The sequence below is a fragment of the Kogia breviceps genome, chromosome 8, assembly GCF_026419965.1.
Source record: "Kogia breviceps isolate mKogBre1 chromosome 8, mKogBre1 haplotype 1, whole genome shotgun sequence".
Lineage (NCBI taxonomy): Eukaryota > Metazoa > Chordata > Mammalia > Artiodactyla > Physeteridae > Kogia > Kogia breviceps.
The window spans coordinates 74,170,527-74,194,148 of record NC_081317.1 but is presented as its reverse complement, the minus strand read 5'-3'; the positions used below and the strand labels follow the sequence as shown (position 1 = coordinate 74,194,148).

The following is a 23,622-nucleotide window of genomic DNA, read 5'->3' as shown; positions in this document are numbered from 1 at the left end:
TTAATTCTGAGAAAATAAATATTCCATTGATAAAACTTCTCTTATTTCACCCCTCTTTCTCTTTAAACACAGGGGATGTTCATAAAGGACTTTGTCATGACATCCATCCTGCTCTCCTTTTATTAAAAAGTGCCAATTTTTTAAAAAAGTTTAATAGAAGTTTTGTATAAAGGATATTTGAGCTCTCAGCATATTTCACCTGATGCAGTCCCTGGTAATCACAATCATCTTCTGGAAGGAGTCTTCATTTAGTGAGTGTGAAGAAATAAATGATCAGCAAGAGGACAGTAACAGGCCTGGGTCAGAGGCAGAGCAGCGAGGAGGGGTCCAGGGGGAGTATCTGGGGAACATAGTTCCTAGTGGCTGGGAGTGGTAGACTTTGCCATGTCTAGCCTTGTGTTTCTTTCTGCTACACTGGTGTTTTTTTCTCCCCAGCTGAAGACTTGAATAAATATTTTGATTTTCTGTTATTGCCGACGATTACTGCATCTTCTTATTTAACTTATGTCTTCTTTCCAAGCGAGAATATCCAGGTTTCGGTTGGATCTATTTTAAGGTGAATTGATTAACCAGAATAATAATACATTCATATGTTTCTTTTTAAATTATTATTATTATTTTACTCTAAAATAGTTACAGAACACATGGAATAGAATCCCTAGTAAACCACGCTGTCTTTTGGATGTGTCTGTTTGTTCTGTTCTTCCCTGATAGGGGAACCTGCCCCCAGACTACAGGATCAGCCTGATAGACATCGGCCTGGTGATCGAGTACCTGATGGGAGGGGCTTATCGCTGCAACTACACGCGCAAGCGCTTCCGGACGCTCTACCACAATCTCTTTGGCCCCAAGAGGGTGAGGCTGGCAGCAAATTCCATTTCCTGGACTCTGGGGAGGACTGGTGTGCGGTAGATTTGGAGTGTGGCTGCTTTTTCATCTCCAAGGGGGAGATCAGATGACAAGGCAATTGCCCTGCCTCTTCTTCCCTCTGCCATCAAATCTGTTTAAAAAAGAAAAAAGAAAAAAAGGAATATACTGGGTGTTACACTTCTTTCTTTTCCTCACTAGATCCAATTCAAACCAGAAACTGGCATTGAAAGTGAACCTTTTTTAGCTTTTCTACATGCTATGAATTGAGATGACATGCTCAACTTCTAAATAAGTCATTTTGTATATTAAAAAAGTAATTTTTCTCATTTAAAAAAGTGAACCTTAATGATCAGAGAATAGTAATTATAGTCAAATAATCTTATTATCTACCTCATCCGTTTTCAAGGTTTTTGGTCTTGGGATCTATTTATACCTTTAAAACTTATTGAGGACCCCCCGCAAAGTTTTTTATCTGTATGAGTTCCATCTTGTTCTATAATTTGCTGAGTTGCCTTCTCTTCCGTCTTGGTCTGTGCCTGTTTTGCACATCCCCAGCATCATCAGTGGTGCTACTGTGTGTGCTTACACTTTCCATGCCATTGAGTGCCTTTTGCCGTCAGCACATGCCCCTCTGGTCCCACTCACCCTTGCTCTACTGGACAGCAGCAAAGAGAGATAGCCAGCGTGTAGCATCTCAACATATAGTATTTCTGAATAATATCCCAAGTCTCCAGATAATAGAGGTCTTTCAGAGGTTTGGGAAACATCTCATAGTTTGACTGAATGTCTCATTGTTCACTCAAGTGCTTGATGTCATGGAGAGGTCGGCCTAGCGGGATGGTTTTAGGATGATGGAAGAAATCTTGGTCCACAAAAGAGATTATAAACCTGCAGGCTCTACCCTTGGGCAATCTCATTATGCCTCTCCAGTTTCCTAATTTTCTGTAATTCACCAAAATCACTAAATCCCTAATTTTCTTAGAATTTCTATAAAGAGTTTCCCCTGTGGTGTTTTATTTAGTGAAATGAATAAATGCTGTATGGTACAATAGATTTGTTCAATTACCTGTTTAAGATACATTAGGATTCTTTTCTTACCTCTATAAAGAAAGATGTAACTTTGTGCATAACATTTTTTTAACAGCCCAAAGCCTTGAAACTGCTGGGAATGGAGGTGAGTGTTTGCTCAAATTATTAGTGTCAATTGTTTATTCTCTTTATTACATATTTCAATATATATATATAAGGTCATTCCAGTGGTAGGGCTTAGTACATCATTCTAAAATAAGGAGGTGACATTTTTTCCACTGTCAAGGGGGCAGGTCAAAGTAGCTTTGAAAATTCTATCATGGGGTTATATTAGCATTGCAAACAAAAGAATAAATCCTATTTGAAATACTGACTTGAAAACCAAGAAAGCATATAAATTCCAGTAAGTGAAATCTATTCATGGGTGTTTACAAATGGCAACAGATCCAAAGACCAGAAATTCTTCACAAATACATCTAATGAAGTATTCAGAAACTCAAGATAGATTATATGTCTCTCATCTTCTGTTCATGTGGTTATTATTGTATATCCAATTGCAAGTATAGGATGTCCTTGTCCTTTCAGCGGAAAGGGTAGTGCTGTCCATCATGAGGTACAAATAACCCTACTTGTAGAGGAAAAGAATGGACAAAAGTTAAAAAAAAAAAAGCCCATTAAAAAATACTGTTCTAAAATTAAAGTATAACACTGACATGTTCCCATAGGACTGTATGTATGCATTTATTATAACTTGTTTTAAAGTTAGGCATGCAGGGGCTTGTGAGTTCTTTTAGAATAGAAGCTAGGAAAAGATAGTTCATTTTTTCTGTATCTATCCCAGAGCTGGGCCAGTAGTAGACATATAAGAACTATTTACTGAATTGAATGGATTCATTTCTAACTCCATCTCTATGTTTTTTTCCCTAAAATTACAGGATGATGTTCCCTTGAGGCGAGGAAGAAAGACAACCAAGAAGCGTGAAGAAGAGGTGGACATTGACTTGGATGACCCTGAGATCAACCACTTCCCTTTCCCTTTTCATGAGCTGATGGTGTGGGCCGTCCTGATGAAGCGACAGAAGATGGCCCTGTTCTTCTGGCAGCACGGCGAGGAGGCCATGGCCAAGGCCTTGGTGGCCTGTAAGCTCTGCAAAGCCATGGCCCACGAGGCTTCCGAGAATGACATGGTTGATGATATCTCCCAGGAGCTGAACCACAACTCCAGGTTGGACAGCCTAGCAAAAGGCGTGGTCAGGGGAGGAGAAGGGAAGGTCGTCCCCAGATATAGGTTTTTTGAGCTATCCAATACTTCAAGGGGAGACAGAATCAACCCAATGGTGCACACAGAGGGCGGACACAAACAGTTAACATTTACAGTGCACAGTGCTAGATACAGAGGTACATACAGATACATAGATTTCATTTCATCCTCTCAACTGCCTCAAGAGGTAGGTCCCTTATGATGCATACTTTACACCTGAAGAAAATGAGACTCAGAGATTTTAAGTAACCTGTCCAAGATCACACACTTGTGGTTGACAAGGCCCAGCTCTGAACTGAGGTCTGTCACATTTAAGAAGACATACTGCACTCTGAGTTTTGGGTCTGCCTTCCACATCCATATGTCTTGAACTGGGGGCCTTGAGTACAGGGATTGTGCTTCATTTGACTTACACCCCCAGTTCTAAACATGGTATCTGGCACACAGTAGATGCTTAATGGGTGTTGGCTGAATGACTGAATGAACAGACTAGACCCCATAAGGAACAACTAGACCACTCAGCGACCACCCTTTGTGGCTTGGCCAGTGGGTCCCCACTTTCATCATCTAAGTCTCCAAGATGGCCAAAAGACAGTTCCTCACATTCTCTCATTCAGGGACTTTGGCCAGCTGGCCGTGGAGCTCCTGGACCAGTCCTACAAGCAAGATGAGCAGCTGGCCATGAAACTGCTGACGTATGAGCTGAAGAACTGGAGCAACGCCACATGCCTGCAGCTCGCGGTAGCTGCCAAGCACCGTGACTTCATCGCACACACATGCAGCCAGATGTTGCTCACGGACATGTGGATGGGTCGGCTCCGGATGCGCAAGAACTCAGGCCTCAAGGTCAGTGAGTCCAGAAGGCCCTGTTGGCTATGAGGACCAGAGGGCTGGTGGGAGCTTTCCAAGCCAAATCTGCAGTGGTAGCAGGCATTCTCTTTAACTCAGGAGGGTGGTTCTAAGCCCCAACTGTGCATCAGAATCTTCTGTAAAATGGGTTGTTTTTTTGAATACAGAGACGAGGGCCTACCCCAAATTCTGCTAAATCAGAACCTCTAGAGATGGAATGCCTAGACAGTAATATTCTCAGGAGATCCAAAGGTGATGGTCACACACAGGTACCACAGGAGGTATCATTTGCTCTGTCACAAGCCATGCTGTGCCAGGAGACACTTAGGCAACCTTTCACCTCCATACGAGCCTGAACGCCTTGGCCCCTCCTTGGCACCATAAAAGAGACATTGGCTCTTATGAGCTGTACTTTAGAAATTTTTTAAATGAAATAAAAATGAGATCGATTTATATGTAAAGATGTTGCTAGATAATCCTGATCTATTCTTCATTGAAGGAAAACAAGTTGCAGACCAATATGTAGAGCCTGAGTCCATTTCTTTGGTTTTATTAAAGCATGTACATGTATAGTTCTATTTGTACAACTTCATTTTTTTTTTTAATAGAAAGGATACACAGTAAATTGTTTGTAGTGGTTATCCCCGGGGTTGAAAGTGTAAGAAATAGGACAATAAGTGGCTTTTGATTTTTTGTTTTCTTCAGTGTCTTACACGGAAAACATTAAACTGAGAAAATTTTTTAAACGACCAAAAAAATGGAAAGGGAAGATGGAAAAAATGTTTTAAAATGCTTTATCTGTTTTAGAGTCTGTCGCTGTTACAACTGAAGCCAGCCAGGCTTATACTTACCTAGAACTACCTGCTCTAGGTAACTCTGAGGTCAGCCCCAAACAAAAGGGCCACCAGACCAGAGCAATCTGCTGAGGCCACCTGATTGAACCAGCAAACCTCCCCCACTCCACCCTTTCCGTGGGCTCTTGGCCCAGAGTCACAGAAGGGTTCCATGAAGTGGGTCATGGGCATTCCATCACTACACTGCAAACAACGCCAAGCCTGGCTCTCAGCTCTGAGGACAGGGTGTCATGTCCCCTGAAGACTGCCAGGCATGCCACCTGAGCGTTCCCAGGCCTGCCAGGCACCCTGAGTTAGGGTCACCACTCTCCCCTTTCCCTTAGCTGCTCTCAAGTCCCTGGGCACTCGAGCACAGACTGTCCCTGCCTTATTACTTGAGGATCATTTTTACTTCTCCTTCATGGCCTCTCTTCGCCCCTCACCTTGGTATACTTTCTTCAGGGAGGGTTGTATTCAGAAGCCTTGTACACAGAACCATTTTAGGACTGAGGGAAGAGGTGAGAGAAGATTTAGGGAACACAAATCAGATGTCAGTATTATCATTCAGAAACTTGGTCCCTGGACATAGAGAATGAAATTATTGCCCTCTCATGAGAAAAGCCATTGAATTTAGTGTCATCACGTGGAGATTTAAGCATGTGGTTTATAATGAGAGAAATACAGTGCTGAGCCTCCTGGGGCATTTGTGCAGAGGGATTCTCATAGTGATACAGAGCCCACGTGTGTGTGTGTGTGTGTGTGTGTGTGTGTTTCTGCTGGATAGTAGCAAATGCTGGGGGATGCTCTAAAATGAATACCGTTTTCCTACATGGACTTTCTCGAGGTCAACTTAGGACAGTATTTTTTACAGAGGTAACCAGATAACACATAATCAATTCCACTTCGCATATTAATAAATAAATGCCAATGGACACAAGTATGAACGGATTTCACGAAGTGCCATCAAGTGACTAAATGGGAATCTGAATTTTTTCCCATTTTTGCCTTGGGTAGAATCTTTTTCCTCTGTTTCCCTCATGCAAAGTAGGTGTTAATTGGGTAAGATGTATTTGGGTAAGATGCTTTGTTTCTCCAAAATCAGACTGAGCTACTGTGAGTTAACAGTTAACAGTTCCCAGTCACGTGGGCAGAAGTGACCCTCTTAGCATGGATGTTCTTAGTTATTCAGATATGCAGGTCCCCACTGTGGGCACACCCAACACTCATACACCCTCACATCACACACACACAGACCCCACCCCCCAGGCTCTCTGATTCTAAGCAACCACCCTTATCTTAATCCTTTAAATGTGATTATTATTATTATCATTATTATTACTTTAGGTAATTCTGGGAATTCTACTTCCTCCTTCAATTCTCAGCTTGGAGTTCAAGAACAAAGATGACATGCCCTATATGACTCAGGCCCAGGAAATTCACCTCCAAGAGAAGGAGCAAGAAGAACCAGAGAAGCCCACGAAGGAAAAAGACGAAGAGGACATGGAACTGACAGTAAGAAAAAACTATTCAGTTATTGTCAGAGGGGAGAACCCCTAATCCACCTCTCCCATGGATATGGCTTAAGATTTAATAACTCTTGAGGTCAGCCTCCCACCAGGTACTTTCATTTAAGTATTGAGACCAGGTTATTACAAAAGTGTCCTCTCGGGGACTTGCCTGGCGGTCCAGTGGTTAAGACTCTGTGCTTCCAATGCAGGGGGCACGGGTTTGATCCCTGGTTGGGGAACTAAGGTCTCACATGCCGCATGGTGCAGCCAAGAAAAAATAAGTGTCCTCTCTGTGCACAAATAACATAACTAAAGGGACTGATTCTAATCCTTCAGCCAGGTAAGTGGCACTCAACAACCCAATGAAATTCAGAAGCAAGACACCCTGAATTTTCCAAACAGGCGATACTTTATAAACAACAGGTGATGTGGCAGTCTTAGCACCCAAAGAAGGAAAGGGAATCTGATTTGGGAGCAGCTGGCTCCACTGAGCTGGAGCCGTTGTGCTGATCAGAAGCTAAGCCTTTATCTGTCTTCGAGGTCAGGCTCACACACAAATACAGCACTAATTGAATTTTGGGGTTTGTATGGAAGGCTTTTATTAGCTCTTCCTGGTATAATTATAGAGCATGGATGGTTTGTTCTGTAGGGGGAATGGGGCAGCTGGGCATGGGACAGCTTCCTGCAACCCCTGCTGGAGCAGCATGACTACCACTGGATTGTATCCAAAGTCTAAAAACATCACATGCTATTAAAGGGACAAACAAAGCTTCAGAGCTTTGGAGACATAAGGCAACAGTTCCACAGGACTTCCTGGATACCCCCCACCCTCCCCACCACCCTGACCAATTACCGTGATGAGCCAGAAGAAGCTGTTTGGGGAAAAAACAAAAATTGGTTTTGCTTAGGTGACAAAAGGCCTTGGCATTATTATCCTAAGTGGGACCACCCTGCGAATAGTTTTTCCTCCAGATAAACACTATTTCCTTCAGTAGGTTCTTCTTAAAGATCGCAGGCACATTCCCAGCCCCAAGTACAACAGAGGCTATGCATCGGGCCACTCTTTGGATTGATTAATCATTCACTGCTTTTGACTCACTGAGTTCAAGTCCTATGTTTGCTTTCAGTTTCAGGATCCTTATATTAATTAGTGGAGGAGTCTGCTTCCCTCTATGACAGGATCAAATGACTGTCTTCCCTAAAGAACTTACCATAATTTTGGCCTCTGAACCCCTTCAAGGATAGGAAATGATATTTTGATCATTAGCAGAAACATTGGTAGTAGTAATACCAAATCTTTATTGAATGCTTCAGCAGAGGGGTAAAGAGTGTGCACTCTGGAGCCAGAATCCTGCCCTGTCACCTACTCACTGTGGGACCTTGGGCACAGTTTCTTAACCTCTAACATGGGAATAATGACATTATTATTATTACTAGCTCACAGGTACATGTAAACTATGTAACAAATGTACCTGTAACTAATGTAGACTGGTGCCTAGCACATGGTAAATGTTTGCTAATATTGCTATAATGGTGCTAAATGCTTAACCATACACTTACTCATGGAATCCTCACAACAAACCCACAAGGTAGGTACTCTTGTTATACCATTTTATAGATGAGGAAGCTGAGACTCAAGAGAGGTTAAATGGTCCAAGGTTACCCACCTAATTAGTTGCAAAGCTGGGATTAGAACCCAGGCATGCAGACTCCACTGGCCATGCTTTTACCTGATAAAGCTAAGGGATGCAAAGAATTTCTTCCTAGTCTCAAATGTAGGAGCTCAGCTGGTTTGGTCCACCACGTAGTAGAAAGAATCCAATAGGGATGCATTGGCCTCCTGTGTCGAGTATGACATGGCCTTGACATTGGTGTACATCCTAGGAAGTCTCAAAGAAGGAACCTAGGAAGGTAGCCAGAAGCTAAAGCAGTATTCTTTCTGGTTGGGTCTCAAGGAAGATAACAAAAGAGGCAGCTGCCTCTCCTGCTCAGTCCAGAGTTTTGAGGATCTGATCTTTCAAGAAGCCACAATAAAAGATGCATCTCTGGACTAAGAGCAAGGTCTACTTCCCAAAGAATAGCCCCTGCCATTGTCTACTGAGAACCCAAGTAGAAGACACCACAACAGCATTACTGCCTGAGCTGATTCTCCACAGGCTGAAACAGCAGGGAGAAGGAAAGGAAGGAAAGAACTTATGGGCTGGCAAAGTCAGGGTTGGACAGCACTTGTTTTTAAGGTGGCACCTTCTTTGACCCTAATGACAAATTCTGTTACTGCTGGACCACTGGTCTCAGCTCACCCCAGACAGGATTGGAGAATACAGCTTGTTGACAACTCCACTCCCTTCATAGCATTGATATTTGAGCTTCTGTGTGAAACCAATATATCGTCTCTTGGAATGGAACATTTTCCCTCGGCCCTTCCAAAATTATACATGAAATATCAGCCTCAATTTGCTTCACTTTAGTAGCCTTTAATAGCTTAGTTCACCTCAAAGGATCTTTCCCAGACTTGAAATCTGTGTCTAGCCAGCAAAGATTCTGAAATCCATATTGTGCAGTCATGTCTGTACTTGTCCCTGTTACAATCTGCTTTAAGAAATGTAGGCTAAGGAAATGTTTGACTACTGGGAAAAGAAATCAAAATCAGCAAGTTACGCTGCTTAAGCTGGAATTAATGAAATGTCGAAAATGCTTTACTTAAACCATGAAAGACAAGCCTCTTAAAAATGCACTCACTTTGAAATAGTTTTGAACAATAAAGGCAAAATAGACTGTTCTGTTTTTCACTTTGTTTTACCTGCCTTGCTAGGTAAGTGTCTTGAATTTTTCCTAATAAAGCCTCAACACACACACAGACCCAGGGCATTGTTACAACTCTGTTGGGAAAGCCACTGTCCCTAGAGGTTACCCCAAGACGCCATTCTCTAAGATGCCTAAAACCCTCCAAGCTGCCTTTACTCTCATCTAATTGTAAATGGTGTACTCTCATCTACTCTCATTTACTCTCATCTAATTGTGTACCCAAATGGTCTTGTATTATTGAGCATATAAATAAGCAGAATAGAAGTAGGATAATTATGCTACATATATTATAAATTATAGAAGAGAAATATCATGTAACTTCAGAGTTTCCTGAGGTCGATGATCAATATTTATAGAACCCTATTGCTGTCTAGTGTGCTATATCCATCACAAAGATTGACTCAGCTCACTGATCAAAAAAAATTCTTAGATAGGCCATAGTATAGAATCTTACCTATTCATTAGTTGAAGGTACTTTTCCAGCCAGAGAGTCCATAAAGGAATGGAAGTTACCCTTTCCTGAAATCCTATGGTTACAGGTAAATCATTTGTTGATTGTTACATATTTGAGTAAAGTGGATATTTGAGGCAATGCCAAAAATAGTTGAAACTAATATCTATATTGTGGGTAAGGTAGTTTGAAAACAGAATTATCTAGTGGTTGTCTCTGTTATCAAATTCAAGGTAAATTATTTTGGTAATTAGATCTGCAACTTTAAACCCATATTCCTATACTTTTTCTTCTCCCAAATCCTTATCTGTCTTCAGTAGTTATAAGGTTTTACACTGTTCTCACACTTAAAAAAAATTTCATTTCCCAAACATTGTAGAACTAACCTTGCTTAGAACAATATGGAAAGAATTAAACCCAAGAAATTATGCTGTAATAGGTACCTAATATCACACTTTTTTTTTTCTTGTGAGAGATCCCAACTAGATCATTTCAGTCACGAGTATCCGAGAAAGTCTTAGTTCACTTTAAAGACCAGCTAATCTTTGCTGAGCACTTATTACGTTCCAGATGACAATTGATTTGTAAACCAACCCTCTGTCAGATGCTATTACTACCCTTATTTTACAGTTAAAGAAACTAAGTCTCAGAGGTTAAAAGAGTTGCCCAAGGTACCACAGATTCTAAGTGTCCAGGGTAGGACCCAGTCCCTTTCTGTGTCCGCTTTTTCTCAAGTTCTGCCTTTTTTGTGATGTTTAATTGTTGTCGCCGCTTCCCCTGTCAGAAATGAGGAGGAAATAGTGAATTCTTAAGGAGATCTGCAACAACTTGGGAGATGAGGGCCTTTTCTGGTCAGGCCTGACTTCCAGTCCCATCTGGTTGACTCTGCCATGCAGAGGAAGGCAGTGTGCCCAGGAATCACCAAACTAGCACCAGCAGTAATTCAGGCTTTACAGGGTTTGAAATCAGGGAACCGAGGCATATGCCTAAGAGTTGGGTAGACATTCCTAAGTTCAGGCACTACAGATAACTTAACCTCTTGAATATTCAACACCTTTGGATAAATTAAGGTATTACTAGTCCAATTTACCCTTGACTTAAGAGTCGTTAGCATGAGTAGAGAACCCAGACCTGCCTGTTTCATGATATATAAAGGGAGAGAAGGGTGGGGAGGAATGATAGATTACTGGCCTTTCCAGGTTATGCTCTTTCTGTCTCTCAGAACTCTGGGTATCTTCCAACAGCTCATCTTCCAGAGGTTCCAGGCTGGAAGAGAAGAGAATGGTCAAGAAATATCCCTAAGGCCTTCCATCCCAGGGAAAGGGTACATAGATTCTGTGTATAATGCAAATGCACACTGAGGGAAGGCACAATCTCTAAATCTCAGGGGGCCCTGAACAAAGCTCTTAGGTTCTATGAACACACTTTCCCCATCTATAAAATGAGATACATGTTGAAACATGTTCTGCAGAACCCTGCTGTGATGGTATTGGTTCTCTTCCACTGTAGGCGATGTTGGGACGAAACAACGGGGAGTCCTCCAGGAAGAAGGATGAAGAGGAAGTTCAGAGCAGACACCGGTTAATCCCCCTGGGCAGAAAAATCTATGAATTCTACAATGCACCCATTGTGAAGTTCTGGTTCTACACTGTAAGCATCTTTCCTTTTCTCCTTTTATTAAAGGAGGAAAGGCCACAAAGAGCCAATGTCAGTTTCTCACACACCTGGGTGGTTTCTTCTACAGGTCATTATATAAAGACCATACAGGCAGGAATAATGGCTCTATGACCTTGCTTTTTCCTATAGCTTTGCAAGATTTGTGGAGTTTGTGAGGCAGCTTCCACAGCTTCTACATTTCTCCTCCTTGCAGAAAAGAAAGGAAATGGTAAAAGTGAGAACTAGCAGAAATAGGGGTGAGATGAATATGAGTCTAGTCTAGAAGGGAAATAGAAGTCCTTCTACAAAACGCTTCCCTGTTCTGGATGGATGAGCAGTGGATCGGAGTTGCCCATTTTAGACACCACTCCTGGATTTGGGGGGACATTTGGTGGGTAAGGGCTGAGCAGAGTGTTAGAAGGAAAACCACTAAAGATGGGGATCAGAAGTGTGTAATTACTCCCAATCCGGTATGTCGTCAAACAACCTTTCTTGCTCTGACACGGTTAAACAACATGCAAACCAAAGCAGCAAAAAACATGCAAAGCAACCTACAATCACAGCAAATACTGTCCAGTAAGCACACCCTGCAAATATTTTCTGCCCACCAGATAAAAGATTATCCCTGAAATAGCCTCCTCATATGGGAGAAGTGGCCCGTCTGCCCTGTTTTTCATGATATTTTAAGCTTAAGGTGAGCTTTGACCCAGGCCATCTCTGCTGCTCTCTAGCCAACGGTGGAGCTGTGCCAGATGAAAGATAGTGCATCTGTATTTTTGGCCTTTTTCACAACCAGCTCCACACCAGTCACTTGAGTCAGCAACAGGATAATCTGAGTCTGAGGCCGAGATGACGCAAATGACCAGATGAGGTCCTTTTTGTGTGGTCCTGTGTGCTAACACTCAACGCTGGCTTTAAGCCAGGCTTTCCCAGCCTCAGCACGATTGACATGTGGGGCGGAATAATTCTTTGTTGAGGAGGGCTGTCCATGCGCAGCAGCATCCCCAGCCTCTATCCACTAGATGCCAGTAGCAGCCTCCAGCCCCCAAGTAGGACAACCAGAATGTCTCCAGACATTGCCAGATGTCTCCTTGTGGGGTAAAACTGCCACAAGTTGAAAACCACTACTTTAAACTTTGGTCTTCAAAGAGGATGGGAAATTATTAAAATACCAATATGATCTTTTTAGTGAAGTAAAAATTTAAATTTCAAGTTTAAATTTATTAACATTAAAAAAAAATCCTTCCCCCCTGAAAAAAAATAACTAAGGCATGCAGATATACACTATTTTTACCTTGCAGAAAACAACGGAGTGGTGGCAAGCATGGACTTTGGAAGTCAGACAGCCTAAGTAGAAATCCTGTCTGCGCCTCTTTATTATTGTGTCACCTTAAGCAAGTTACTTTAGAACTACGTTCCCAGTTTTCTTAAGATGGGGATAGTAATAGTACCTACTTTATAAGGTTTGGTAAAGATTAAATGTGTTAAAATATGTAAAGCACTTAGTACAGGGCCTGGAACACGTAAGCACAATATAAATGTAACTGTTGTTATTCCTAGGCTGGTCCCATTGCAGAGCCACGGTCAGTGTTTTATTCACCCACCCAGGCAACAATGATAAGCTATCAGTTATTGAATACCTACCTTTCTCTTATATTAGACTGCTTTAATTGTCTAGGACAGAGCATGGCAAACCACAGCTCACAGGCCAGACCCAGCCCACTGCCCATTATTGTGGTACGTGAGCTAAGAATGTTTTTTACATTTTTAAAGAGTTGAAATAAAATCTACTGAAGACTAATTTGTGACACGTGAAAATTACATGAAATTCACATGTAATTCATGTGTCCATAAATAAAGTTTTATTGGAATACAGCCAAACTCATTCATTTACCTATAGTCTGGGTGCTTTTGTGCTACAACTGTTGAGTTGATTACTTGAGATAGAGACCATCTGGCCCACAAAGCCTTAAAAATTATCTGGTCCTTTACAGAAAATGTTTACAGACTCCTGATCTAGAGCATGAAAGAAACCAGTAGTAGTGTCAAGAAGTATCTATCACCTTTACAAATAGAATACTAGCTTCTCTTACCCTTCCAAGGCATCTCTTTTTTTCTTTGTCTGAGTTCAGTATTAATTTTACTTCCTTGATTCCTCTAGTCCCCATTTACTTAGCTGAGGCAATTTGTTAGCCAAGAATGTTTTTAAATCACAGATGCCTTGCCAGTGGTTCTGAGCTTTGGCTACGCATTAGAATCACCTGGAGTGCTTAAAAAAAAAACAACAACCTGAGTTCTATTTAATCTATATGTTTATCTACTTTAAAAGATGCCTGGGTTCTTTTCCGGGAGATTCTGTTGACATTGTTCTGGGGCACAGCCAGGACATCAGGATATTTCAAAGCTCCCAAGTGGTTGTAATGAGTAGCCAGGGATGAGAACCACTGCCCTAGACAAAGGGCTGAGTTTTCAGCCTGGTATTTCCAAAACTTCCATGATGATAAGGGATTGTGTTAGAAATGCAAATTCCTGCCCCAGTCACAGACCCACTAAATGAAATCTCCAGGGAGGAGCCCAAGCGGTCATGTTTAACAAGCTCCCCAGGTGAATCTTGTGGTCTGGGAAGCTTGGGGCATACTGCTTTTCTTGTACCGTATACTGCAGGTTGTGAGGCTGTCCCTTTGAGAAGTGGGGCCCACGTGTCCAGCTCCCTTCTGCATGGCTGACTGAGTTACCCTCCACAAACCCATCAGACTGGATGCTCCAGTCATGTCTGATTGTGTTTCCACAATGATTTTCAGAAATCCATATATATTGACAAAGCCTCAAAGAAGTAAATGGAGATGCGGAGTGTCAATCTTTAAAGTCCCCAGAGATGCTTAACAATAAAATGCAGCTTTAGATCAAAGGGCCCATTTGCTTTTGGTTGTGTTTTTTTTCTGTCAGAGTAGTTCCCACCTTGATGTCCCAAAGTATCCCCTTCTACACTCCCAAGGTTCTGAAAGGTAGGACACACCTCACTTCCACATAACCTCACTTCCATATCTTAGCAAGTTTCCAGAGGAGCGGTTGAGTCCTCTTCTGTTCCAAGAAGAAAGGAGGCAGGGATCCAACTGGCTCCCAGACCAGTTTGTGGTGAGAGCCTGTTTCAAGTGCCCAGCTGGAGAGGATGCCAATTCAAGGTGCAAAGTGGTGCCAGGTCAGAGGGCACCGGGTGTGCTCTGGGCTTCTCCAGCAGGAACAGACTCCCTCCTCTGCTAACGCGATGGGCCCATCCACGCTCTAGTGGCAGTAGGAAAAGGCCTGGGAAGAAGGGAGGAATGGCTAGGGATCCCCAGGCAGCTTCAGCAGGCTTTGGTGCTTGCATTTCATACTTTAGGAGTCATGCACCTTGGTTAATGGTAAATTTATAAAAATATATAAGCAAATAAAATACAAATTCTTATAGGATTCCCGCTAAAGAATCACAAGGTTCTGTTTGTTTTCAAAGCTATGGCATTCTACACGCAGCTTGTTAAAGCTTACAGAATATATGTGTGTGTATATATGTGAATATATATTCACACACACACACACATTAAAGCATGTCATGTTAGGGTTATCTGCAGCAAGACCCCATGAATGTTAGCAAGTTCTAAGATAGGTTTCTTCCAAGGCAGCATCCAGTCCTCTGTTGTACCACTGAAACATGTTTAAAGCCCTATTTTTGGAAGTCCGTATTTTGAGAGTTGTCCCAAAATATTATATTGTAACTTGTTTATGGAAAGAAAAGCATTGTAGAGTAACTGATTTAAAAAATAGGCAGGAGCTAAAAAGGATGGTTGTGGAGGAAGCATAAGCAATGAGGTCAATTTAAAAAAGAAAAAAGAGAAGAGAGGTATGAGTAGTTAAGGGGGTAAAAGGAAGGAAGGACTGAGGTAAGAGGAGGTGAGAGGTATAGAAGTTTCTTGAAAAAAGAGGTGTATAATAATATCAGTCACCATTCATTGGGCCTCTATACTGTATCAGGAGGTAGATGCATATTCCCCTCCCCCATCCTTCTGAAAGCTCTACAGGGTCGGTAGCAAACATCTCCATTTCACAGAAGGGAGGCCCAGGCAGGCGAAGTGATTTTACACAAAAAGATACAGCTGGGATGTACTTGAGCCAGGATTTAAATCCAAGTTTCACCGACTTTGCATCTACATTCCTTCCACCAAACACTAGTCCTTCTGCCAAACAAGTACATTAGACCTGTGTTCAGAGGAGAGAGGCAGATTGAAGGAGTTATTTAAGTACTAAAATGAAGAGGTTCTGGAAGAATTGTGTGTGTGTCACTGGGCCTACCTGTGACAAGAGAAGATAATGCTTCGGAATGTTTTGTAATGAACTGAGTAAAATGACAAAACCTGGGCAGTTAAGAAGGCCCGCCAGAAGCAGTGGAATTTGGTGCAACAAGGAGAAGGAAGCAACTAGAAAGAGAGAAGGATTTCAGGTCAGAAGGAGGCTAAGCATATTTCACCATTTATCCACTGAAGTCCTTTTCCTTGTGTTTTGTAAAATACAGAACTCACAGGGACTAGAGAGTGGATGCCAGTGTATAATGGTAAACAGGAACCATATGAAACAAATTACACTCTAAACACCATCCTACACGATTTCACATTGAGTAGACTCTTTTCAGGTGAGGTTTTTCACAACATGCTAATGATCCTGAAGTGGGTGGGGTAGGAACTGAGGCATGGTTATAAATGGTGGTCCTTGGGCACGGGGGTGGGGGGGTTGTATACCAAAGTGAATCGAGGAGAAGGAGGAGGGGGGGAGGAGGAGGGGGGAGGAGGAGGGAGAGGGGGGAGGGAGGAGGAGGGGGAGGGGGGAGGGGGAGGGGGAGGGAGGAGGAGGGGGAGGGGGGAGGGGGAGGGAGGAGGAGGGGGAGGGGGGAGGGGGAGGGAGGAGGAGGGGGAGGAGGACAGGAGGACTGCTGATCCTACAGCATCTATGCAGTTGCCCTCTCACTTTCATACGTGATCTCATTCAACTCTGACATATGCCCACCCTTCAAGAGTTGAGAAGTTATATCGCTGTGTCTGTAAATCCGTCAACGTAATAGGGTCTCAGAAAGTACCTTTGACTCATATTAAGGACCTATGTATTCATTTTTTTTTAAATGAGAAGGAAGGGGGTAAAAAGGAATAGGGGGGAGGATTAAAAGGAAAAGGGGGGAGAAAAAAGAAAAGGGGATAAAGGAAAGGGAGGAAAAGGGGAAGAAAAAGGAAGAAAAAAGGAAAGGGGGAGGAGAAAAGGAAAAAGGGAGGGTAAAAAGAAAAGGGGAGAGGATAAAAAGAAGAAAAAAGGAAAAGGGAATAAAACAGGAAGAAAAAGGAGAGAAGAAAAGGGATTAAAAACAGGAAGAAAAAGAGGGGGAGAGAAAAAGAAAAGGGGAAAAAGAAAAAAGGAAAAGGGATGAAAAAAGAAAAAGGGAAGGAAAGAAGGAAAGAGGTCCATTAGTAGAGAAAGCATCATTTCTCTAGCTCTGCAGGGCCACCCGTTCCCCTGTCTCCCAGCCAGGCTGCATCTTTCTCCACCTTCTAAGCTGCCTCCAGGGCTCCAGAATCATGCGGTATCTCGAAAATTCTCAAGGTCTCAATCCTTTTGCCCACACCATATCCTATTATTTGCTACCTAAGCTCCAAAGAGTGCAGATTTCAATAAATTCACTCTTAGTTCCTATTCACAGCCCCTGAGGCCCCTAAAGGCAGCAAGTACCTTACTCGACCTGAAGCCTTGCCTAGAAAAGGCTTAACTTCTATGCCATTGCCCCTAGGATGAGTTTTTTTTCTCCAGAGGCTCCTCAGCTCCTTATGTAAAAACCTCACTAGCCCTCCTATACTCCACTCATCTAGACATACCTGAGTCATCCAGTGACATTCACCAAATCTGAACCCTGAGGAGTTTTCGTGGGACATCCAGCAACTCGGCTAGTTCCGTCAGGGCTCAACCTGCAGTGCTAGTGCCTCGTGAGGATTAAACCTTACTCCAAGCCACAGTCGGCCTCACAGACTCATTCTTTCCTATAAATTGCTTGTCTTCTCTTCTTTTGTTCAAAGAAGCAGAAACCAGGAAGGAATATCCCAGCTTGGATAGGGCAGGAAAGCAGTGCCTGGGATAAGAAGTAAAACCTTCCCAGGGCACCGCCAAACCAAGCACATTAAGATAGGAGAAAAAAAGAAGACATTAACATAGAAGAGAATTAAAGTGGGGCTCCAAGAAATTCCGGGCTATTATTTATGTCGGTTTGACCAATTGACACGTATAGCATGTGTCTGCCTTTCCTTCTTACAGACGTTTAATCTACCTGGCATTCGTTAGGCAAAAATTCACTGTGCTCTCCTAGTTCAAGGACCCAAGGCTCGTGCCTGAGCAAGAGCAGCCCCTGAGAGAAGAGGTTCCATTTTTAGCCAAGAAAATACGAGAAATGGGGAATTGCAAAACAAAATGGTGCATCATGGCATACAGGTACAAGAAAAGTACTGGGACGCAGAGACACGCAAGGATCAAAAGGAAGATTGTATATCAAATTATTTCAAAATTACAGTCTTATAAAATTCTTTTGATCATTTAGAGCCTAGAAGTTCATTTCGTCGTGAATTCCTAGTCCTGCTTGCTGACCTTGTTGTGTCCTGACTCACAGTGGCCTGGCCCAAGGGCAGGGCTCCCAGGTCTTCGCAGCCAGAGCACTGTATTGTGTTTCCTTACAGCTGGCGTACATCGGATACTTGATGCTCTTCAACTATATCGTGTTAGTGAAGATGGAGCGCTGGCCTTCCACCCAGGAATGGATCGTCATTTCCTATATTTTCACCCTGGGAATAGAAAAGATGAGAGAGGTAACTGCTTTCATAAAAGAGAACAGAGGAGAAAGACAGTGGTTAGTTACATCTGTGGATAGAGGGGATCATGGAACACTCGGGATCCAAGTTAAGCCATAAACTATTTCTCTAACACTGCCACAGAAATAAAGGACTTGGTTTCCACGGCTGCTGACAGACCTGGGAGGCTTCAGTATGTGTTTATAGGGTTGTCAGTCCATGAATGCTTGGGATCTAGTCTATTTTCTGCTAGAGTTATCTCTTACCCCAAAAAACCCTCCAGTTCTCTTCAACACTTTCCTCGTCCTGATAAACATGACTTTAAAATTTTTTCTACTTTAAGGAAGTTTTTTTTAATCCTTAAATTTTCCACTTAACTCCCATTGCAACCCCTTACTCTGTGTCTCTTTGGACACAGTCCACCAATACCTATGATTCTGCAAATGCATTTCAGCAGCTCTAGGAGGAACTATGCTTTCATTCATTAATTTATTCCCTGGTTTATTCCTTCTCAACATTTATTATGTCCCTGCTGGGCGCCAGCCTCTCTACCAGCCCTAAGTGAATTGAGTATATTTCTTGTCCTTCAGGTTGAGGATGTGGGTCCCTCTTTTCTCCCTCCAACGCCATCGCATAAAAGGAGCCATCAAAATGCCACCCTCCTGTGACTTGAAGTCAAAGCTAGCCTCGGGTCATGAGATTCAGAGCCATTAGAATAAATGTAGTCAAGCAATAATCCACCAGAGGGCTCTGCAACCCTGCCCAACAAGCTCCCAAAGCCCATTCCCAAGCCCACAGGGGAGGCAGGTTTGTAAGGTTTGGGGATTCCTCTGCATTTCCCCCTGGAACTACAATCAGCTGGAGAGGTTTTTCTGGAAGAATTACTCCCTGTCAAGTCCACTGCATTCTTGAGAGCTCTGGAACAACCCTACTTGCTGTACAACAGTTAGTAGGAAAATAAATTGAGCTCCATAGAAAAAAGGATTCCTATAAACCCACAAATTCACCCTTGCCTTCATTACTAAGACAGGTTAAAAGGGCCTTACTTAGGGCTTAGCTCTAGAATGTTCTCCTCCAGAGAAAAAGTGGGATCATTTTTTTTAAAAAGCAAACATGTATAAATATTTAGAGCCCTTCCTTGGGTTTTTTAACTGCTTTGGGGATATTTAAATTCTAACCAGCATGCCCCTATCCTGAGAGTCCCGTTTTATAAGGGACTGGATTTTTTTTTTTTTTTTAAGTGGCTGCCTTTGCCTCATTCCAACTAGTTGTCTACGCTTAGGCTTTCCCATTCATAATGCCTTCCACTTCCTGACCACTGTTGTGCATTTCCCATTTGTAAACTGAAAACAGTAATAAATTTGCTTTGGTCTTTGTGTAGCTCTCTGAGAACTGAGGCCACAACTGCTGAGGGCTCTGTTGCTGTGCAGCGCCAGCTCACTGGCTTTGTGATTTAAAGCCCAGATGCCTATTCCTTCCCCAGGACAAGCAGAAAAGGGAGAGACTTGAGCAGGGAGACTGGAATCTCTCCAGGGACTAGACTGGAAGAAGACAGGGAGCAGTCTGTACTCCACGGACTGTTCTGGAAGAGGCTGCCAAGCCGGCGGGCTGCCAGGAATCTCCAGGCTGGCTATCCATTTCTCCTGAGGCGGCATATAACAGCGGGGAGAGCAGGCTTTGGAGCCTGGGGTCAGCGGGGGGTCAACCAAGAGTCCTTGTTTCCGAGGAAGCAGTGGGGCGGGGAGGCACTGACCACCTAAGTATCTGACCTTCCCTTCGGCCCAATGAGGTTGCGCCCTGGCCCCTCACCCCACGTCCCTGAACCCATTAAGGACATGCTCAGGCGCCGAGCGTCCCGTCTGGTGCCTCCTCACAGCACGCGGGCCCTCCAGACCTCAGACGCAGGAGGCTGAAAACAGGCGGAAGTCTGTAGGCTTCCGCGCCTCCGGGGACATAGGCGGGCTCTGTGGTTTCTCCTTGGGCCCGCCCCTTGCCGGCACACTTACTTCTGCGCGCAGTCAGCCAAACAGCTCGGGTCATCCGGTAATAGCGCGTAACTGACCCCGGCTGCCGGTAGGCAGCTTCTCACGTGGGGCCTCCTCCCCGCCACTCGTGAGGTAGGTGGCACGCTGTGAAGACATCTCCACTGCACAGGTATGGGAACCAAAACCCAGGGATTGAGCAATTTTTCTGCATCCCACAGCTAGAGAGGAGAGCTGGGTCTTAAACCCGACTGACCCGGCCCTAGGCCCAAGGCTCTTTCCACTCCCCGCGAGGTTGCAAACTGAGACTCTCCCCGGATCCCTGGGATCCTAAGAGAGGACTCACCCCAGCCACTCTGCTTTTATCTCTTTTTATGTTGAGATTTCAGAAAAATAACTATTAAAAATATATATACCTATAAACCTTAGGCGAGTGTGGGCAAACGGTTAGAGAAACTCTAAGGCGTTCCCCACCCCAGCACGTAAGCTTGTGCACAGACAGGTTTTTTCCCGTAGTTAAGGTGGAGCCTGGGTGGGAAGGCATCAGGACAATAGCTGCTGCAGGAATTCCTCATGGGTAGGACAGTAGCTCCCAACCTGCGGTCACCAGCATGACCTGGGAGCTTTTAGAAATGTAAATCCTCAAGCCCCACACAGGCATACTGAAGCAGAAACTCCAGGGCCCAGGCAACCGTGTTTTCACCAGCCCTCCAGGTGATTCCCATGCATGCTAAGGGCTAGGGTTTAGGAATGAGGCACTAGAGGATGAAGAATGAGGCTACCACGTGGCTCCTGGTATCTTGCTCAGCCTTCCAAGCCCCAGTCCTGACTCACTGAAACCTCCCTTCCTTAATATTTCAGGCCAGGGCAAGCTGTTAAAGGCACCGTGAGGATTCAAATAAATAGCTGTAGATTAGACCTGGCCCCAGTCTTTGCACTCCTCTCCTTTGAGACGTCCTGAGTTGGGAAAGGGGTGGGTCATGGCTTGAAGAGGTGGAAGTCTCAGAGGCAAACACAAGTGATTTGTGAAGGTAACTCTGCTGTATAGCCTCACCAGGTTCTTCACATCCAGTGGTGCAGAATGGGTGTCAACTCCTACTATCCAACTGTTCATTTCATAGAGTGTGGAGCAGCAAAAAGCCCCTCTAGATTTAAGATAATTCAGAGTATCACTCAGCAGTTAAGATATAGAAGGGAGTGAGGAATTGCTATGAGGTGTCTCTGCAACAATCAGTCAACACATATTTCTTGAGTGTCTGTTATGTAGCAGGGCCTGGGAAACAAAGGGTCTGTCCTCAAAGTTTACAGTTATAGATGAGAGATGGATGGATGTTGAGAGGGATGCATGGATAGATGATAGCTAGCTAGACTGGCATGTGTACATGTATGCACACGTACACATGCATGCAGAAGATTTCCATATAGTGATAAAAATCTTCAAAAAATAGAGTAGGATAATGTATTAGTGTCGGGCATGTGGAGACCACTGCAGGGAGGTGGTCAAGGAAGTTCTTCCTAAGAAGGGGAAATTTGAGTGGAGACCTTGAGTATAAGGAGAATCCAGACATGTAAAAATCTGGGAGAAGAAAATGCCCAGCAAAAGGAACAAGTGCAAATGTCCTGAGTATGGAATGGATTTGTTATGCTTAAGAGCAAACCACTATGGCCTCAGGGTAGTGAACAGGGAGAATATGGTGGGATGTGAAATGAGGCCACTGTAAGGGGTTTGGATCTTTCTGTATTCATAATGGAAGCCATCAGAAGTCTTAAATATTCAGTTATCACAAATTGTTTTAGTTTTGCTGTTGTTCATATGTCTCTCAAGTCTCTCTCTTTTTTAAATTGAGGTATAATTCACCAGTAAGAAAACAAACAACTCCTAAGGGTACAGCCTGATGAGTTTTTACCTACCCATACAACTGTGTAATCACCACCCAGCTCATGGCTTAGGCTTTTAAAGGTCTTTCTGTGTGCTACTCAGAGAATACATTGGGGCTGGTCGGGCAACAGTGGTGGCAGGGATACCAGTTAGAAGGCTGTTGCAATCATCTGGGCAATGTAATGGGGCTTAGGATAGAGTGGCAACAGTGAAGGTGGTGAGAAGTGGTTGGACTAGGTCATATTTGGAAATATAGGTAATAGGACATGTTGATGCAGAGGATATGGGTATGAAAGAGGAATGAAGGAGTCCTCCTAAGTTAGTGGCCTGAGTAACTCAATATGGTGATACCATTTACTGAGATGAAGGAGAATTTTGGAGATTTGCAGGGTATTAGGAATCAATAATTTTATAGCAAAACCCTAATGCATGTCTTAGAATTGTAAGGCATCCCAAAGGATCAAACTTGTTGCTTATATACAACTGAGCTAAGGTTAGGCCATCCAGATAAGTAGATAAGGTAGACAAAACAAGCTGCTGATGTCAGCTAACAGACCGAGCACTTTCCAACTGGGCTGAAAATATAGACAGAAATCAAATCTAACCCCACTCTCTTTCCTGACTTTTAGATTTTGATGTCAGAGCCAGGGAAATTGCTACAAAAAGTAAAGGTGTGGCTGCAGGAGTACTGGAATGTCACAGACCTCATAGCCATCCTTCTGTTCTCTGTTGGAATGATCCTTCGTCTCCAAGACCAGCCCTTCAGGAGTGACGGGAGGGTCATCTATTGTGTGAACATCATTTATTGGTACATTCGTCTATTAGACATCTTCGGTGTGAACAAGTATTTGGGCCCATATGTAATGATGATTGGAAAAATGGTAAGCAGGATCCTCTGATTCCATGTTATAAGTTCTCAGAGAAGGAGTGGTTATCATAGGAAGAGGGAAATAATTCATTTGGGTCTGCTTTCAATGTCTGAGACAGCCCTGGGGGTGTTTTATTTTTTAATTCCTTTTGAGTGTTCAGAAGTTTGATTACATCTATATATTATTAATACATAACTGGAGGATTAACTATCACTCACTCATTCACTTACTGACAAATATTTATAAACATCATCTATTTTGTGCCAGGCACCTGGGTAGGAGTTGGGTATATAAGGACACTCATTTAATGAGGTGGATGATGAGAGAAAGAGAGAAGTGATTACCATACAGTGTGAGAATGCTGTAACAGAGTTGTGTATAAAATACCTCAGGAGCATAGAAAAGAGACGGTTGGTCAGGGAAGGCCTTCACACAGAAGTTACATTTTATATCGGAGAAGGTATGGATCTCCGCTGTAAATTTTTTTTTTTTTTTTTTTTTTTTTTTTTTTTTTGTGGTACGTGGGCCTCTCACTGTTGTGGCCTCTCCCGTTGCGGAGCACAGGCTCCGGACGCGCAGGCTCAGCGGCCATGGCTCACGGGCCCAGCCGCTCCGCGGCATGTGGGATCTTCCCGGACCGGGGCACGAACCCGTGTCCCCTGCATCGGCAGGCGGTCTCCCAACCACTGCGCCACCAGGGAAGCCCTGTAAATTTTTAATAGATTCCTTTTTTCTTAATGAAGTTCTAGAAAAACATCTTTCCTACACAGAGGGGAAAAAAA

At 43.4% G+C, this 23,622-nt stretch overlaps 1 protein-coding gene across 13 annotated transcripts in view; it reads left to right on the top strand.

The window, feature by feature from the left end:
* TRPM3 (transient receptor potential cation channel subfamily M member 3) overlaps positions 1-23,622 on the top strand; it is a 514,000-nt gene that overhangs the window by 426,025 nt on the left and 64,353 nt on the right. For 9 of the 13 annotated variants that reach the window (XM_059072701.2, XM_059072700.2, XM_067039572.1 and 6 more), the window contains 9 exons: positions 521-556; positions 715-855; positions 2,015-2,044; positions 2,835-3,124; positions 3,778-4,006; positions 6,187-6,354; positions 11,116-11,256; positions 18,000-18,128; positions 22,601-22,852. In XM_059072701.2, the coding sequence (XP_058928684.1) occupies positions 521-556; positions 715-855; positions 2,015-2,044; positions 2,835-3,124; positions 3,778-4,006; positions 6,187-6,354; positions 11,116-11,256; positions 18,000-18,128; positions 22,601-22,852 (1,416 nt within the window). The remainder of the gene's footprint in view (positions 1-520; positions 557-714; positions 856-2,014; positions 2,045-2,834; positions 3,125-3,777; positions 4,007-6,186; positions 6,355-11,115; positions 11,257-17,999; positions 18,129-22,600; positions 22,853-23,622) is intronic. The other 4 variants (XM_059072698.2, XM_067039570.1, XM_067039568.1 and 1 more) reach the window with 1 other exon arrangement.